We start from the raw sequence: 18363 nt of genomic DNA, 5'->3' as shown, positions 1-18363 counted from the left end.
GACTATAAGAACTGGACACCCCTGGAAAACCACGCATGGAGGAGCCATGGACTGGTCTGGTATCTGCCCCACTCATGGTCTCTGCTTCTCTCCTCTCTATCTCAGCAGGTCCTTCTGTGTACCCAGCCCTGGGTTGCACCCTGGAGACAAGGAGCTGAATCAAATGTTCTTAGAAAAGTAAGAACACTGAAAAAATGTCACAGATGTTCACGCTAGCTAGAGAGAAATCAAGAGGGCTGTTTTGAGGACATGATGCTGAGGATTAGGTTGTTCCATTGATGTCTGTTGATCATTGACTCTGTTTCCAGGCACTCTTCTAGGTGGGGATACAACAGCTGACGAACAGGACTTCTGCTCTAAGGAATCGTGTGGTCATTAAATACACAACCAAATAAAGATTATGTTGCAGACATAAATTACAGGCGGAGAATTACAATTTTGATAGAGTGGCTACTTAAAGTTAAATGGTTAGAGAAAGCCCTTTCTCCAGAGATAATATTTAAACTGAAATCCGAATGACAACAAACAATTCTGCAAAGATAGGGGGAAGTGTCCTGGGCTGGAACAGCTAGTGCAAATGCCACATTCAGCTTTGAATGTAACTTACCTACAAATACTTCTCCTTGTGCCTAGCCCTGTGACATGCCCAAGGAAGATATTTGATAAATGTTCTGAATGAGAAGGTTGGAAAGAGGGGAGTCCGTGTTGTCAGTACACTAAACACAAATGGAGGTTGAACTACAGATACAGAGGTGTTTTCCTGTGTGTGTGCATGAGCACACGTGAGCATGTGTTTGGTAGAATGTCTATGCTTGTCTCTTCTGTAAAAAATGTCTGTAGGAAAATAGCCTGAGAATCTGTGATTCTAGAAGGTCAGTTGCTGAGCTATAGAGATGGATGCATGGGAGGGGCCAGTAGAAGGAGGAGTGTAGGGTATTAGAGAGCTGCCCAGTGAGGCTAAAGGGCCCACCATCAGTACTGGAGAACTGCCCAGCATACAGGAGTTCTAATAATGGTTGTTTATTAACTTGGGGTGAAGGCCAGTTCAGCACTGTCCCGGTCACCAGGCTAATTGGGCCTGACATTGCTGAGGCATCTGCCAGAGGCCTGGGCTGGAGGACAGCTTCCCTGCCACAGCCTTCATACTCTGAGGAAGCCCTAGTAAGTCGTTTCTGGAGGACAGAGGTGGAGTTCTGGGCAAAGAGTCTGGCCACTTGACTTGATCCTTGTGAGGTCCAGGCAGGGGTGTTGGTGGGGTTGTCAGGCCCACTCAGGGCCTCTGTCTCTCTCTGACCTGTACCGTTTATATTCATCTTGGATCCAGTTGACTATCAGCAAACTAAAGGGTGGTCTTTTCAGTCAAAGGGAAGAATGGAAGTGGGGTATGTTTAAACCTGACCTTGGCCTCCGGTATAATCAGGGAAGGGGGTGGGGGGTGAAAGAAGATAGAAAAAGGAAAGGTGGAGAAAATGTGATAAAGTTTTCTTCCAACTCACTACTTCTCATTGCGTTCTGGAGGGAGGGAAGGGTTCAGGGAGCTGCAGGGTAGGCAAGAGCAGATGGTAGTTATGCAACAAGGACCAGCAACATTGGGATTAGCGGCCAGAGAGGAGCAGAAGGAGAGGCTGAGCTGCTAAGACTTTCTAGAACAGAGACCAGCTTGAGCAAAGGCTGGAGGGGACTCTGACAGCAGGGTGGGGATACAGAGCTGGCGGAGGGGGGGGGGGGGGTCTCTGGGCAGAATGCAGAGAAGCCTGCCAGGAGAAGAAGAATGAGCTGAAATCCTGCCAGGCCGAGTATAAACAGAAATTGTAGGAGCCTGGGTTCTGGCTGGCAAAAAAATAAAAATAAATAAATGCCTCACAATAGAAAACTTCAAACCAAGGGAAGAAAGCAAATCTAAGTCTTATGTGGCCAAGATCAATGATCAAAGAAGGTTCCTTGGGAGGGTCAGAGCCCTGCCTCAGGGCACTCTGGGTCCTGAGCACCAGCAAGGGCCTGTCATAAAGTAAAAACTGTAGATGAAATGATTGACAGACTTGGGGAAACAACTGCGGTTCTGAGGTTAGGTGGAACCCGAAGTGTAAAAGGGATTGTTATGTGAAATGAGAGAATGGACGTCATAACCAGGTCCTGCCAAGAAATGGGCCTTGTGGGAGCTCCGGTCTCATGCTATAGTTTGAGTCTAGCTCTCAGGCCCATAGGAAGGGAAGAAGAGGGAATCTGAAGCCCACTTGGTCCTCAAAGACTGGAGTTGAGAGAGGAGCCGAGGCTCACACAGGCAGTGAGCTTGCCTTTGCACCAGGCCACCAGGAGCAGAACTAGGTCATTTCCAGACCCCGCAGGTTCTCATGCATAGGGCCTGCCTCACGCCCTAAGCCTTGTACCCACAGGGGCATGGAGGCCCAGGGAGAATGGGCTCCTACTAAGTCCTCTTGCATCTACCTTGCCTTTAGCACTGATTGAATTCTAACTTACTTGTCTGTCTCCTTAGTAGCCTGGGAGAAACTCAGTCAAAGCTGGTGTGTCTGCTGTTCCGGGCACAGGGTCCAACACATCAGAGGTGGTAGCGAATGTTGGCTCCACAGGATGAGATGAAATTCTTTCCCTGCACTCTCTCCACTACCAGGTGAGGACCATGTTCTGGTTTGTATCACTTCCCACCCTTCTGTGTGTGGTGACAGTGTCCTTCTCAGAACCCACAACCTGTGAAGATTCCCAGAAGGCCTGCTCAGTGATTGCCTGTGGCATCCCAGTCACCAATGGCACCCCAGGCAGAGATGGGCGAGACGGAGCCAAGGGAGAAAAAGGAGAACCAGGTACCCAGGCTGGTCTGACTTCTTGAATCTTTACTCCCCAGAGGGATCTGGGACAGAGCCATGAGCAGGCTCCCCTTACATTATGATGGGCATGAATCACTCAGGGTAATTCTTGTACATTGTCATTCTCTCCTAAACAAAGACGCTGCTGTGACCTGGCTCCCACATTCTATGCAGGACTCGGTGGGGTGTGGTTGTCCGTGAAGAGGCGGTATCTGCAGTCGGGCAGCTGGTGCTGGAGGCAGGAGGTCTTTCTTTCTCAGGTCACCACTAGTTTGCTGGTGGTTTCTGGAGTCAACGTGAATCTAGTGCTGAGCTTTTGGAGGAAGAGAATGAGTGACAGACACCTGGCCACATGTCCTTTATCTTCCAACAGGGCAGGGTCTCCGAGGCTTGCAGGGCCCTCCAGGGAAACTGGGGCCTCCAGGAAGTAGAGGGTCTCCTGGGCCGCAAGGAGTGAAGGGGCAAAAAGGAGATCGTGGAGATAGTTCAGGTAAGGAGCTCATCTTAGCACGGTGTGGGCTGAGGGGCCCAGCCTGGGAACTCGAGGGCCAGGTTGGGGGTTGGGGGGGTTTCTCCACTGCCCCACTGGCAGACCTCACCTCTGCTTTCTGACCCAGCACTCTCACTCTTCCCAGTCTTACTTGGGCCTGAAGGGATTCCCACAGGTGCCTGAGAACAGACTTGCAACCCTGCCGGACACTCCTCGTGGATCCTGCAGATGGACCAGCTCCCTCAGCTGGAGCAGCCAATTCCAGGTTCCAGGATGCATGGGAGGAAACCAGTCCCCTCGGGGGTTGGGTTTAAGTCTGTTGTCACAAGATCGGCATGAAGATGGTCTGCTTCATGAGATCTCTGGTCAATTAAGTAATGAATAGAGTAACTAAATGAATTCATCTGAAGTGAATTAATTAGTAACAACAAAACAAAAATGATGACCTCACATAAATATTTGCCCACCGGCCCATCACATTTATAAGAATGTTAAAGAGCTCACCTGGAATGAGAAATGAAAGCATGATTAAGAAAATTTTTCAAAAAGGAGAATGAGTTCGGTCTTTTCCTATAAATGTGTATAATATCACAGTATTTAAGCAGTATGGAAAGAAAAGGATCCAGAGCTATAGTATGCAAGTTTCCGTTACTGCTATTGCTATTACTAGTTTCAGAGTTACAGTTTATAAGAGGTATGAATTATGTCTGAGAAGGCAGGAATACACTTATGTTTTTGTTGTGTTTTTTTTTTGCTTCCTTTTGTTTTCTTATTTTTCTGGAATAAGCATACTTCTTTTTTTTTAATATATTTTATTGATTTTTTACAGAGAGAAAGGGAGAGGGACAGAGAGTTAGAAACATCGATGAGAGAGAAACATCGATCAGCTGCCTCTTGCACACCACCCCCCCCCCCCCCCGGGGATGTGCCCGCAACCAAGGTACATGCCCTTGACCGGAATCGAACCTGGGACCCTTCAGTCCGCAGGCTGATGCTCTATCCACTGAGCCAAACCGGTCAGGGCAAGCATACTTCTTAATAAGCATTTCCCCCCCCCCCGCCCCCGCCAAAAAAAAATACTCTCTTCTTGAATTTAGGGTCTTTTTCTCAATATCTGCCCTCTCTGGTTGCTTTGCAGTTACAGAGACTAAACTGGCTAACTTAGAGAGAGAGCTGAGGAGTCTGGAGGTGGAACTGGACCGCATCAAAAAATGTAAACTTCTTTCTGCCCCACTGGGTTCCTGCTCTTCCCCTGTCCTTGAGTGCTCTGGGCTTTCAGGAGGGTGAAGAGAACTGACAATTGTGAACATGGATTACATACCTGGGCCTGTGCTAGGTTGCCATTTTCTCACAATATGGTTTCATTCTGTCCTCCTGTCACAGCTGTTTGTGAGCATTACGCTTATTTAATTTACAAGTGAGAGGAACTAGGTCCAGGAGTTGCAAATAATTCATTCAACATCACCCAGGTGGGAAGCAGCAAAGGAAAGATTGCATGGAGGTCTGCTGCCTCCAAATCTTCGCTCCTTCCTCAGCACCCACTGTTCTCAGATGGCTGACCCTGCCCCTTTCTATCCTGGCATCCAAGCCTGGCAGCGGGGCTAACGCCTGATTCCCTGTCCACCTGCACTGGGGCAGTTTGTTCCCGGGGGACTGTCTCCAGCACAGGCTCCCCCAGGAGAGTCGGGCTCTCTGCCAGGGCCTTCCCCATGCTGAGGAGCTCCTCCTCACTAGGACCTGACCTGAGGGGGTTGCACATAGGCTCTTTTTCAGAGTCCTGACTCCCCAACAAGGGCTTGGTCACCTACTGGCCTGGGCTCCAGGCCAAGTCAATCCCACCCATCCTTCGTGATTTCAGTGCAAGCCTTCTCCTTGGGCAAGAGATCTGGAAAGAAGCTCTATGTGACCAATGGTGAAAAGATGCCTTTTTCCAAAGTGAAGGCTCTGTGCGCTGAACTCCAGGCCTCCGTGGCCACCCCCAAGAATGCCGAGGAGAACAAAGCCATCATGGACGTGGCCAATGACCATGCCTTCCTGGGCATCACAGATGAAGTGACCGAAGGCCAGTTTGTGTATGTGACAGGAGGGAGGCTGACCTACAGCAACTGGAAGAAGAATGAGCCTAATGACTTTGACTCAGGGGAGGACTGTGTGTGCCTTCTAAAGGATGGGCTCTGGAATGACATCTCCTGCTCTTCCTCCTTCGTGGCCGTCTGTGAATTCCCAGCCTGAAAAGGTGGTCCCTCAACCCTGCCTTGGCTTTGCTGAGCTCTCTGCTGCCCTAAAAGAAAATTCAGTGATGTTTTCCTCATGCCCAGTGTTGACTCATTCTTTGGTGGGGATGGGAGGAAACTGAAGGGATGGGTTTGATTATGGGATTAGGGAGTGAAAAGAGGCTGACATGAGGGTTTCTGGTCCAATTCTTGGCAGAGGACACCCTCTGTCTTGCCTAAGAGCATAGCACTGGGTCACAGTGAAACCATGGAAAGGCCCAGTCTAGCCATCTCATTTCTCAGTGAGGACACTGCAGCCCGCCACTGGGACCAATGGATGGCCACATCTGTGTCAGTCAGCAGTGGAACTCAGCCTCCAAAATACCCAATACCTTTTGTCCAAGTGCTGCCACCACTAGATGCCCTCGATCCCTCCCCATAGCTAGCCCAGTCCTATTTGTGACATGGATATGTCTTTATTGCTCACTAGTGGCCCAGTGCATGAAATTTGTGCACATTAAAAGGTGATCAATTAGAGGAAATAATTTAATATTGCTATTTGCCTGTTCTCTATAATAGAAGTATCAGAAATGAAAGAAAATTAGTAAAATGTATATGAAAACCTTCCTCCTGTCAGAGTCTGGGGTGCACCATGGGACCCAGAGTAAAGTCCCCGCCCAGCCACATGTGCCTCAAAATCACGTGAGACCCAGACCTGGCCCCCCCCCACCACAACATTGGGATAGATCCAGACCCGGCCAGTCCCACCCTTGTCAAGCCCCGCTGGGCAGGGGTCGTAGCCTCAGGTCCCCTGGCCCTGCGTCAGGATGGGGGGCATGGCCTGAGGTCCCCCATCAAGCCCTGCCAGGCAGAGGGGTGCAGCCTCAGGTCCCCTGGCCCAGCACTGCAAGGGGGGGGCGCAGTCTCAGGTCTCCCATCAAGACCCACCAGCAGGGGGGTGCAGCCTCAGGTTCCCTGTCAAGCCCCGCTGGGTCAGGGGCATGGCCTGAGGTTCTCTGTCAAGCCCAGCCAGGCAGTGGGGCACAGCCTCAGGTCCCCTGGCCCTGTGCTGGGGCAGGGGGTGTGGCCTGAGGTCCCTTGTCAAGCCCCGCCAGGTGGGGGGTACAGTCTGAGGTCCCCCGGCCTGGTGCTGGGGTGGGGGGCGCAGCCTGAAGTCCCCTGTCAAGACCCACCTAGTGGGGGGCGTGGCCCGCGTTCCCCCAACCCAGCACTGGGGGTGCACCTTGAGGTCCCCTGTCAAGCCCTGCTGGTTGGATGGCACGGCCTGAGGTCCTCTGTCAAGCACAGCCAGGCAGGGGGGTGCAGCCTCAGGTCCCCTGGCCTGGTGCTGGGGCAGGGGGCACAGCCTGAGGACCCCGTCAAGCCCTGCCAGGCGGGGGGTGTGGTCTGAGGTCCCCCTGCCTGGCCCTGGGGCGGGGGGCGCAGTCTGAGGTCCCCTAGCCCAGCACCAGGATGGGAAGCCCAAATTGAGGTCCCCCGTCAAGCCCCACCGGGCCTGGTGCCGGGGCAGGGGGTGCGGCCTGAGGTCCCCTGTCAAGCCCTGCCAGGTGGGGGGCAGGGCCTGAGGTCCCCTGTCAAGCCCCCTAGGGGCAGGGGAAAGCGTAGCCTCAGGTCCCTGTTGATTGCTCATTAAGGCTCCTTAAGGGAACTTGGCCTCAGCTGTGGGTGCAGCCATCTTTGTGACAGAGTGATGGTCAATTTGCATATTCCCTCTTTATTAGATAGGATGTGCTGAACCAGAAGACCCTTTACCTACTGTAACACCTGGCAATATGCAATGTCCATGTTAGAAGTCCAAACCTGTAGAGAATATTTATAAACGTTTATTTGAACCGAACAGAGGATACACGTGGAAGCCAGATAACAGCCTGAAAAAATGCTTCTAGAATGCCAGTTTGTGGCTTCCTTTGTGCACTTGGAATTGAGGAGGGAACTAAGGGAGATAACCTGAAGGTGGAGGAAAGCAAGGCAGGAAATGGACTGCAGGGTAGGTAACGAGATTCTGTGCTCTCTTGAGGGTGGTATCTCTTGAGGGGTCTGAAAAGAGACCGTTCAAAGGTGTGTTAACCCTTTTCCTAAAAACACTAGATGCCTGCAGTGTGACTACTCACTTTGACCTGCCCAGTTAGAAGTCTGTGATCAGATCACCCTGGGAGGTTACATTCCATGGAACCCCTTTTGCTACCACACCAACACGGTAACATGATTAGTCCCAGGAATCCCCAAGTGGCTGCGGCCTCCTTATAGCCACCAGGGCAATCTTGAGGACAAAGGACAGCCTTTCCTTCCACCATACTTTTAGGACACTGATTTGATATGGCGCATGCCAGCATCACTGTGGGGGGGCAAAAGGTCAGGCAGACTCCTGACCTCCCTCTTCACAGGGCACTCTCAGTCTCAGTCTGTCCATGTTCAGTGTTCCCTTCCTCTGGGGACATCCTCATCCCATTATAGGTCAATGGGTCCACTATTAGTACTCACAAGAGAAAAAACTCCCCAATGGTGAGCTTCACACCCTGTGGGCCAAATGATGCAGCATCAACCCTCTGAGCAGGATTCTGATGCTGTGGGCACACAGTCCTGCTCATGACCATGCATGTTTGTAGCAATCTCAGGGTCAGTAGAGCTGAGATGCTGCAGAACCCATGCAGCAAACTCAGCAAACTGGGGAGAGAGTGAATTGCAGCTCCACTTGGAGCCCATTCACCAAATAAGGTTGAAAAATAGTTCATGAATGTGCCAAAGGCCACTTAATAAGATGTTTTTATTAAAATTAGTTTTCTATTCTGTTCTTCTTTGTATCTGAACTACCAGAGAGAGCACCCTAAACTTAGGAAGTGCTTGATGAGTATTTGTTGAATGGGTACACCCCAAAAAATTCTCACATAGATGCATGGACTGGATCTGACAAGTGAATGTAGAGAGAGGCCTCTCCCAGGTGCCCTCCTTAGGCAGGACTGTAGTGCAGGGGAAGAGGTGGCCAGGGAAATGCTGAAGGCTGGTAAAGGAGAAGTGACAGGGCAGGACCTATGTCCTGGCCTCTAGCACACCTAGACTGTCACATCACTGGATTTTCAATCCCATGAGACTCTCCTTTTAAGCACTGCACTTGGGGGCAAAGCCAAGAATAATTTTGTGATGTTGTGCAGAACAATTCTCTATTTTCAATTAAAGTCCATTCTGCTTACCAGAGGAGTGGGAGACTACTTCAAGTTTAGAGGCACGTATCAAACCATTCGCCAAGGCAAATAGAAAAAGGAAAGACCAGAAACTTTCAAGAAGAAAGGAAAATACACATACGATGACTCAGCAAAGAAGGATTCCTGCAACCAAGCATGAAAGTTAACTCCTGAATTTTCCCACAGCCAAGAAAAGAAGGAGAAAACGGACTGGAAACCATTATATAATTATTTCTATATTTTGTAAGGGGCGGGGGGGATCGTGCTCTGCCCTGAGGGGAATGTCTTCGTGTTTACACTGTGCATAAAGGACAGTATCTTTAGATATAAAATTGTAGAAGACAGTCATGTACTTCACATGGATTGCTTCCCAGTATGTAATAGTCAGGGAAACAGTAAAAATCTACAGGACAAGTTCAAATTCTTCCATTCCCCTTCCAGCTTTCTCCTCTGCCTGTTCTTCCCCTGACCTCTCACCTGATCATCTTTTCAGAGCTCCTCTCTCTAAATGCATCCGCCTGCCACAATTCTGCCTCTATCTAGGATTGAGGCAACCACCTCCCTGAAATTCACTTCCTAATTCTTATCAATAAGTAGTGGAACTCATGCAAGTTAGCTCCGGTGAGGGTGGCATAAATATAAAGATACACGATTCTCATGAGAGTCTAAAGATAGTAACTACAGTTCGTCCAGGCTTCCCAGGACCTGGAACAAGAGGGACATATGGATTCAAGGAGCCTCTCCAGACAGCCTCTCCCACTCCCTCACAGGCTAAGGGCAGGCAGTTCCCTTCACCCAGGGATATACGATGACGACATCTCTTGCGCAGGGGACCTAATGAAACCAGGGGCTCCAAGGGTAGGCCTTTGGGCCTTAAGCAGCACATTCCCCTTGGACTTCAGGAATGGGGAGGACTGAGCGACCTCTTGAGCCCCGCTGTTTGCCGTATCCCTCCCCAGGCTGGCTTTTGGAGCAAGAAACTGGCAGGCCTATCTGCAGTTTTTCTCTGCTGCCTCTTGCAAAGAGTGAGGACCCGAAGGTCATGGCTCAGCGCATTCCTGGACAGGAGGTTGGTGCTGAGACCTCTGTGGAGCCTGGGCTCTGACTCCAAGGTTGTGCCCAAGGGAAAACAAGGCCTGGGTGTCTGTGCCATGTTGAGGCTGGAGGAGAGGCAGTAGGTTGGTGGGAAATGCAAGGTTGGGAAGCATGTCCCTGCCTAATGCATTGAGTGGCATGTGAGCTCCCTGGGCCTCAATCTCTATATCTAAATTGCTCTGTCAAGGCTTCTCCCTGCTAAAGCTGGAGGAGTCACTGGTCACACAGATTCAGATCTGTGGGACCCATTTCAGGAGCAAACGCTGCAGGATCTCAGAACTGTTCTCAGTCTTGGTTACCTGACATTTTGTGCAAAGTCATTGTGGCCTGAACACGGATCACCTGTATCTCAAGTCTATCGAAAGCCACACCTAGTAAGTTAGAATGGCGAGTCCACCTTGCTCTCCAGATGGGAACCTGGAATTTAAAGTACATGTAAGTCGACAGTCTCCTGAGGGAGTATAGACCCAGCCAGTGTGATTTGTTTCCGCTACCAGAGGGGAAGCTTGCAACGTTCAAGGCCCGGCTCCAGCTGGGTTCTGCACCTGGAATTGCAGGGCCTCACTCCTGCAGGATCATCTTTCTGTGGAGCCCTATGGCTCTGCTGTTCTCACTTTCAGCCATGCCCATGACAGAGGATGGGGACTTGGGGTACTGGCTAATGGCCTAGCATTTGCATTCCTCAGCCCTGGGCCACCTGCTTCCCTCTGTGTGGCCGTCAGAGATCCACCTGTGCCGGGTCACAGGCAGAGCTGGACTTGTATTTTCATGTGGCAGAGGGCCTCTGACCTGGAATGTTGTTTGTCATAATTGTGTAACTGATCTGTGCATTAGAACCTGCCAAGAATCAGAGATTCATTTCCCATTAACCAGGAAGAGACTCACTGTCTGCATGGGGATGTTGGGAAGTGAACTTTGCAAAGTGTGTTGTCTTTGTAATCCTGAGTGCCACCTCATGTAGCTCTTCAGAGGAGTGCCAGTAGAGCTACCTGGAAGGCTTGGCAGAGTCATAGGGTCAAGTTGGTTCCGCTCTGGACCCAGTGCATCAAAAGCTCAGAGACCTTCACCGTGGTGAGGTCCCTAGGCGATCCAGATGTTTGGCCAGTTTTGGAAACCACTGCTCAAGGAAATACAACCATCCTAGCAGCTTTCTGCCTGCCTTTTACCTTCACAGGGAGACCCAGAAGCCAGGGGGTCAGGGCTTCTCCATCCGTGTAGCCCTTCACCAGGTGAAGGGGGTCCTGCCTAACTCCACAGTGTCAGATCCCAAATAATCTCCTTCAGCTGCTCATGGCCCACTAGTAAAACGCAACTGCTGACCCAAATCCTTCCTTCTGCATTTCCAGGGTCTGACTGCCTCCTGGCTTCAGGCAATGGACCTGGGTCTGGAACATCTCTGCCGAATATCAGAGAAGGTGAGACACTGCGCAGGTGAAACCATGAGTGGGAAATTGTGTGCACATGATTTGGGGCCTTTGTGCATGTGTGAGTGTGTGAGTTTCTGTATAGAAACCAGGAGGCCCAGTGCTTGAAATTTCCAGCATCCTGCTGTTAGCAGCCTCAGCCCCTTCCTCCCCACCCCCGCCCCCAGCTTATATCCAGGTGCCTTACTGTGCACACTATTGGCTTGGGTGGTGTCAGGGGCTCAGGGTGAGGTATGTGCATGCTTGGTCATGGACAAAGTGTCCACAAGTGGTCTTGAGCTGAGCACTACCACCCTGGGCTCAACAGAGATTGTGTGGGTGATAACATGATCCCCCTCCTGCAGGTCCTGGCTCTTATTGTCGCCACTGTCCTCCCCTTCAAAGCCTTTATCTGACCATCGAATGTATGGCTACTCCAACCCCAGTCCCCATTACTACAACCCAGGTTTATTTTCTTATTGGCCGTTGTGGACATTGAAATCATCCTGACCATTTACCTGTTAGATTTTGTCAGTGTAGCAAAGTCATTAAGAGGACGCTGGAGCCCTGTCTGGTTTGGCTCAGTGGATAGAGCGTCGTCCTGCAGACAGAAGGGTCCCAGGTTCGATTCTGGTCAAGGGCACATGCCTGGTTTGCAGGCTTGATCCCCTGTGGGGGACGTGCAGGAGGCAGATAATCAATGATTCTCTCTCATCATTGATGTTTCTATCTCTCTCTCCTCTCCCTTCCTCTCTGAAATCAATAAAAATATGTTAAAGAAAAAAAAAAGAGGACGCTGGAGCCAGACTGCCTGGATTCACACCCTGTGCAGCTGAGGTCCTGAGCAAGTCACACACACTCTGGGCGTTGGTTCCCTTCGTGGTAAACATCGGATATGACTAGTGCCCCCTCACAGGGCTGTGAGGAATAAATGGACTGGCACAAGTAAGGCAGCCAGAGGACTGGCCCTGATGAATGCTGTGCAAGCATTCCTTCTTGGTGTTACTGTGAAGTATGATAACCTGAGTCATACAATGAAGTCCCAAGGCCCATAACAGGTCTGGGGACCACCTCACTCTCAACAACTGTTGAATGAATAAGTGAATAAATAAATAAACAAAGGAACTGCAATCCTCCCCAAAAATGTGTGACCCCACAACCTTCTCAGGAGCTTGACTGAGCTTGGCTTGGCTTGTACCCCAGCCAAGAGAGAAGCTGCTTGGAGAGGCTTATTTTGGAATATGGTTCTGGGCACAGCTTCCTTTCTTGGGTAAAAGCAGTGGCTTCATGTTGCCCTCTGCTGGTGTCTCTAAGACAGGGTGAGCAAACTCAGAGAGCCAACATGGGCGGGCCAGGTGTATGGTGGGGTCCTTGTCTGCAACTTCTGATGTTCGTGCTTTCTTCCCTGCTGTTCTGATGCAATACCCAGTTAGAATGCCTTTCCTAAATGCCCCTCCCCTGTAGGGCCAGGGCCAGACACACTGTCCCACTGGGTGACCAGAAGCCTTCATGTCCAGCAATCCCTGGAACTGGTGGAATTCTCTGCTCTGGGTCTGTGTGTCTCTCATGTCCACACCTTCACTGTGAGCTCCTCAGAGAGGTCCCCCCCCCCACGACCCCCGCATCCTCCTTCTTGTCTGCCTGCCTTAGCTCTCTGTGTCTAGGCTGAAGTCAGAATCCCTTCCAGGACAGGACTGGCTCTGTGGAGGCTGGATGTGTGGGCATCCCCCTTAGCCACCTCTGTGTATCTCTGTGACGTTCAACCAGAATCAAGCCCTGTGCTTCCCTCTTCCCCTGCCCCTCAGCATCACCCAGGAGAGACTGTGGACTTCTCTCTGAGCCAGGTTCCTTTTTACAACATTGCTAAGTGTTTACCTGTGGCCTTTGTGGTGCAGAGGAGTTCAGGCTGAGGACCTGTAACTAAGGAAACTTGAGAGACTGCCCTGGGACCCATGAGGACACTAGAGGAGGGCTCAGCCCACATAGAGATGGTGGGGATGTCCTGCAGGTCTCCAGTGCAGATGACTGTTGTCCCACTAGCTGTCAGTCTGTGTTGTAACTGTCCTTGGGCTTCCTGGAAGCCCAGCTGATGGGAGCACAGGGATTGTTGCAGGGGACCCAGAAGGTGCCTTCACTTGCTGACTGATGCAGCTCAGTGGCTCCCCTGGTTGGGTTCCTTCAGATCCTGAGGAGCTGTGTCCTCTTACACTAAGAAGGGCAAACACTAGCACACGTGTTGCCCATCTCCTCCCACATATCAGCAGCAGACATGGCTACTCAACTACCATATCTCAGCCGGGATGAGACCCTGGGGCCATTTGAACCCTGCAGTGACTACCAATGGATCTGAGATGGTGTGTGGAAAAGAACCCATTGTCCAGCTCTGCCTGGTGCTCTGCCAAGTTCAGCTTCTTGTTCACTTAACAAACCGTGGCATTGGCGACCACAAAAGCACTATCTGATTCCATGGGAGAGTTGCCTGTGTGACCCTTTACCCAGCAAGAACATCCTCTGGAGAGAAAACCTTGGCCACCTGTGCTGACCCTTTCTCATGCTCTGTCTGCAGTTCCTAGGTGATCCTCTCCCCTTACACTGATGAGGTCTGGTTCCCAAGCATTCCAAGGGCAGGGACCAGGAAAGGTGGGGTGCATTTAGGATGCACCATGTGGAAGGGGTCTGAGGAGTCCAGAGGCAGAAGCACCCCTGGTCTGAGATGGAGGATGATAGATGCTTCAGAGATGGCTTAACACAACACTCAATGTCCATGCTTTTATTTTGTAATTTTTAATAATGAAAGTAAAGTACATTTTCCTCTGAGTATAGCTTGAACTCTAGTCCATAAATTTTTGGATGCTTATTGCTGTTTAATTTGAGTTTCTTTAATTACTACTAATATTGTACATTTTTCATGTTTCATTACTATTGAAATTCCCAGCATCCTGCTGTTAGCAGCCTCAGCCCCTTCCTCCCCACCCCCACCCCCAGCTTATATCCAGGTGCCTTACTGTGCACACCATTGGCTTGGGTGGTGTCAGGGGCTCAGGGTGAGGTATGTGCATGCTTGGTCATGGACAAAGTGTCCACAAGTGGTCTTGAGCTGAGCACTACCACCCTGGGCTGGAAAATAATAAATGGTTCAATTAATAATTGAACCAGTATTTCTTATTTCATGAATTTTATCTTCTCATCTTATCTAAGAAAAGAGTAATATGCAAATTGACTGTCACTCCAACACACAAGATGGCCACTCCCATGTGGTAAAAGATGGCTGCCCTCATGTGGACACAAGATGGCCACCACAAGATGGCCGGCAGGGGAGGGCAGTTGGGGGGGACCAGGCCTGCAGGGGAGGGAATTTAGGGGCGACCAGGCTGTCAGGGGAGGACAGTTGGGGGAGACCAAGGCAGCAGCAGAGGGCAGTTGGGGGCGACCAGACCTGCAGGGGAGGGAAGTTAGGGGTGACCAGGCTGGCAGGGGAGGGCAGTTGGGGGTGACCAGGCCAGCAGGGGAGGGCAGTTAGGGGCAATCGGGCCAGCAGGAGAGCAGTTAGGCATTGATTAGGCTTGCAGGGGAGTGGTTAGGGGGTGATCAGGCTGGCAGGCAGAAGCAGTTAGGAGCAATCAGGCAGGCAGGCAGGCTAGCGGTTGGGAGCCAGCAATCCTGGATTGTGAGAGGGATGTCTGACTGCCCGTTTAGGCCCGATCCCACTAGGGATCGGGCCTAAACGGGCAGTCGGGCATCCCTCGCAGGGTCTAAGATTGGAGAGGGTGCAGGCTGGGCTGAGGGACACACCACCCCCATGCATGAATTTCGTGCACCGGGCCTCTACTTCTTAGATATTTCTCTTCTCATTCCTACTTCAATATTCATCATTTTCTTGTTGATTTATCTGTTATATATTTTGCAAATAAATGAGCATTTCCATTTTAATCTTACATTGCTTAACGTTTTGGCAGAGAAGTTTTATATTTTAATTCTGATTTTATTTTTCCTCTAAATACTTACCCAATAACTGAGAATTATTAATTGAACCATTTATTATTATCCTATAACCTTGACAATCTATTTTTATCATCCATATATGATATATATATATATATATATATATATATATATATATATATATATACATACTAGGGCCTGGTTTTGGTGGCCTTTACATTTGGCCCATCTGTTCCTGTGTTAGTAACACACTATTATAATTATGTTAGTTTTATAAAACCTTTTAACTTAAGAGGACCAACTCCATTCTCATTGTTTTTTAAGTAATTTTTCGGACTGTTCTAGGTTGTTTATTCTATCATAAGACCTCCTGATGAGGTCCTCCCAGCCTCACTCTTTTTTGGAATTGAGTCTTTGGAGAACTCCCATCCCTCTTGTCCTCTTCCTATCCTCTCAGGCCCTCTGTGGCCAGGGCCAGGCATCCTGGGCTTGCTCAAAACCCAGCAGCGCTTGTACCCTCCCTTTCCTGCCAAGATCCAGCCCTCTGATCACAGAACGCATTTCCTTGGCCTGAAGGTGTCATCTGACCTTTGGCCTCGGACTGACCCCAGCCACTTACATGTGAAATGAAGCATTCAGGGAATTAATAAAAGTGCAGAGAGGCTGGCAGGGGGGTCACTGTGCTATTTCCTCAGGTCAATGGGCCTGGTAATGTCTTTAAAACACTTTCTTCAACCATACAAACAGGCTTACAAATAAGAATGCAGGATTTCATTCACTCAACTCATTTTTTCACTCTGTCTTCTTAGTAAACAAATATGAAAAGTACCGTTTTGCTCAGGTAGGGAGGGCCCTCGTGAGTCCCTCTGTGGCTCAGGGTTGTTTGAGTCAGGCAGCCCATGGAAGACTATATTGCTTAGGTAACTGAATGTCAAGTAGGTTAATATTCCAAATTTATGCAGTAAAGATGGGCTACGTATGCTGCAGTGACAACCTCCAAATCTCACTCAAGGTCCAGGTAGATCCATTCTGATAAATATTTAACTTATAAATATTTTGTCCCCTCTAGTAGATACCTGGGTTCTTGGCTCTACTATATAAGCACCGGTAGCTTGAAAAGGTCAAGCACACCATTAAGCTTGAATTAAGGATATCCGGAAGATAAGAGTGATTGAGAATGCCCTGAACTTAAGCAACTCAGTTCTCAGTGTTTTATATCGAGGGAATTCAGGACAAAGATAAAAGATCCTAACACCTGCAAACATCAGAGTGTGCCCTGCTGTCAGTTCCTGATGGGAAGTGGGTTGATTGAGTAGCAGGAGGGTTGAGAACCAGGAGGTGATCTGAGAATATACTATTGAACTGAGCAGGGGCTTCCCTAAGGAGCTGCTGTGGTTGTCACCCTCCGCACGTGGAAGGATCGCAGGCTGCTGGAGGATGTCACCTGGCACGGTGAGGGTCATAGCATCTCCTGAGAGGTCAGAGTCACGCAGTCCTGGCTTCACTTGGCACTCAGGCTACTACACTAGGGACCAAACTATTATGGGTGGGGCAGGGCTAATGCTGTTTAACGCCTGAGTTCACCTCTGCCCATGAATGGGAGTGTAGGAGAGGTCGCTGTGCTCAGAAAGGGTTAAAACCTGAATTTTCTGAAATACTGGCTTTAGTCCTTGGCTTTCGTCGGGCTGTGTCTACAGAACCCAAATGACTCTCCTTACTTGCTCTCTGTGCTGGACAGCGAACCAGACCCTAATTTTATCCCTTGCAGCTGAGATCTAAAGCTTCTTCTAGGGCCTGGGGTCTCCACAGTCCTGGCCTTCAACACCACAGGACACTTCTTTTCTTCCTATTGACTCAGTTGTGCCATTTCCCTCCACTCTTATCAAAGAAGTAGGTTGCCTTATGTGCTGGGGTGGGAAGTGGTCACTTTTAGAGGGACTGCCAGACCACCATGACCTTGCATGGGTCCCAATGGCCATACTGTCCTGTATGGTCCACCCCCAGGCCTAGTCAATTGGGCCAGAGGTGGGCACCTGAGACAGGCCGATTCACTTTCACAGGAATTTTGACCTGATATCAAGCAAGAGTTTCTGATCTCTGTGTGACTCATGACTCTGTGCTTGGGCAGCTGAGAGCCAGAAGCAGGAGAAGTGGTGGGAAAAGGAGGAAGAGAGGCGAGGGTGCACAGAGGCAGAAGCAGGGAGACTGCACAGCGCTGCTTGTGCACCTGCAGTCCTTGAGCCACCTCAGAGCTCTTCATTCTTAGAAAAAATGCCTCTCTTGGCCTTAAACCACATTCACTGCGTTTTCCTTTTTATTTGCAATGAAATACCTTTCTCAGCTCCCTGGCGGATGGTGTCCAGGTGTGACTTCTGAATTGAAGATTATTTGCTCACTGCTGCATAACTGACATATTTCAGAAGCTTCCAGGACCTGGAGCTTTTTTGTCAGTAACAGGAACAAGGTCTCAGCAGAGAGTCTGAGCTGAGTGCTGCTGGGAGGTGTGGTCCTTGTTTTCCTTTTTTTACCTATCAATAATCACTTTATTTATTTAAATTATTTTTCATTTTTATATTATAGCTGACATGCTGTATTATATTAACATCAGATGTACATCCCAGTGACTAGTCATTACATAACTTACTAAGTGATCATCCCAATCAATCTCATCCCCATCTGACACCATGGTGATTAGATGTGGTTTTTTGCTTTCATACCTGCTGTCCTACAACTTAGGTGTGGCTGGGGAGTGTTGGGAAGAGTGATGTGGCTTCCGGTCCCTGGGAACAAAGGAGGGCTGGTTTCCTGTCTGGGGAGGAGTCTTTTCGCCTCTCCTATGAGCCTGGGCTTCATCCAGGTGTCCTTCCAATTTCTTAAGCACAAGTGTCATTAAAATCAACTGGTACACAGAGGCCTTTGGCCCAGAAGTTGACAGGCCAGACGTATGAGGGTTGGGTTCAGATGACCTTTCACGGGACCAACTTGTGGCACTGACCCACCTGGGGCCTTGAGCAAGTCTCCCCATTCTCTGTGGGATGAGGTGGAGGAACTGGCCAGCTGTCTCTGAGGTGGCAAGGGGGAAGAACCTCCTGGACAGAGGCAAGGGAAGGGATGGGGGTGAACCTGAGCGTGGCTGGACCCTCTGTGCCTGAGATCTCAGCTGGAGTGGGGATTGTGCAGGTGAGACTCCCTCCCATG

General features: G+C 50.0%; 1 protein-coding gene across 3 annotated transcripts; it reads left to right on the top strand.

The window, feature by feature from the left end:
* The first annotated feature begins 1047 nt into the window (after positions 1–1047).
* On the top strand, positions 1048–5624 carry LOC308234389 (mannose-binding protein A-like). 3 transcript variants are annotated; one of them, XM_080642026.1, is made up of 6 exons: positions 1048–1161; positions 2495–2522; positions 2630–2819; positions 3196–3312; positions 4451–4525; positions 5171–5618. In XM_080642026.1, exons 3-6 carry the CDS (start codon positions 2639–2641, stop codon positions 5542–5544), a joined length of 747 nt encoding a protein of 248 aa, XP_080498152.1. In that variant the 5' UTR covers positions 1048–1161; positions 2495–2522; positions 2630–2638; the 3' UTR covers positions 5545–5618. The 3 variants fall into 3 exon arrangements, with proteins under 3 accessions (XP_080498152.1, XP_080498151.1, XP_080498153.1); XM_080642025.1 differs by lacking the exon at positions 2495–2522 and having other exon boundaries at positions 1077–1161; XM_080642027.1 differs by having other exon boundaries at positions 1081–1161; positions 2495–2819; positions 5249–5624.
* The last annotated feature ends 12739 nt before the right edge of the window (positions 5625–18363 follow it).

Source organism: Plecotus auritus (assembly GCF_963455305.1).
Source record: "Plecotus auritus genome assembly, chromosome: 9".
Classification (NCBI taxonomy): Eukaryota; Metazoa; Chordata; class Mammalia; order Chiroptera; family Vespertilionidae; genus Plecotus; species Plecotus auritus.
The sequence above is the reverse complement of the archived record's forward strand: the minus strand, read 5'-3'. Positions and strand labels throughout refer to the sequence as shown.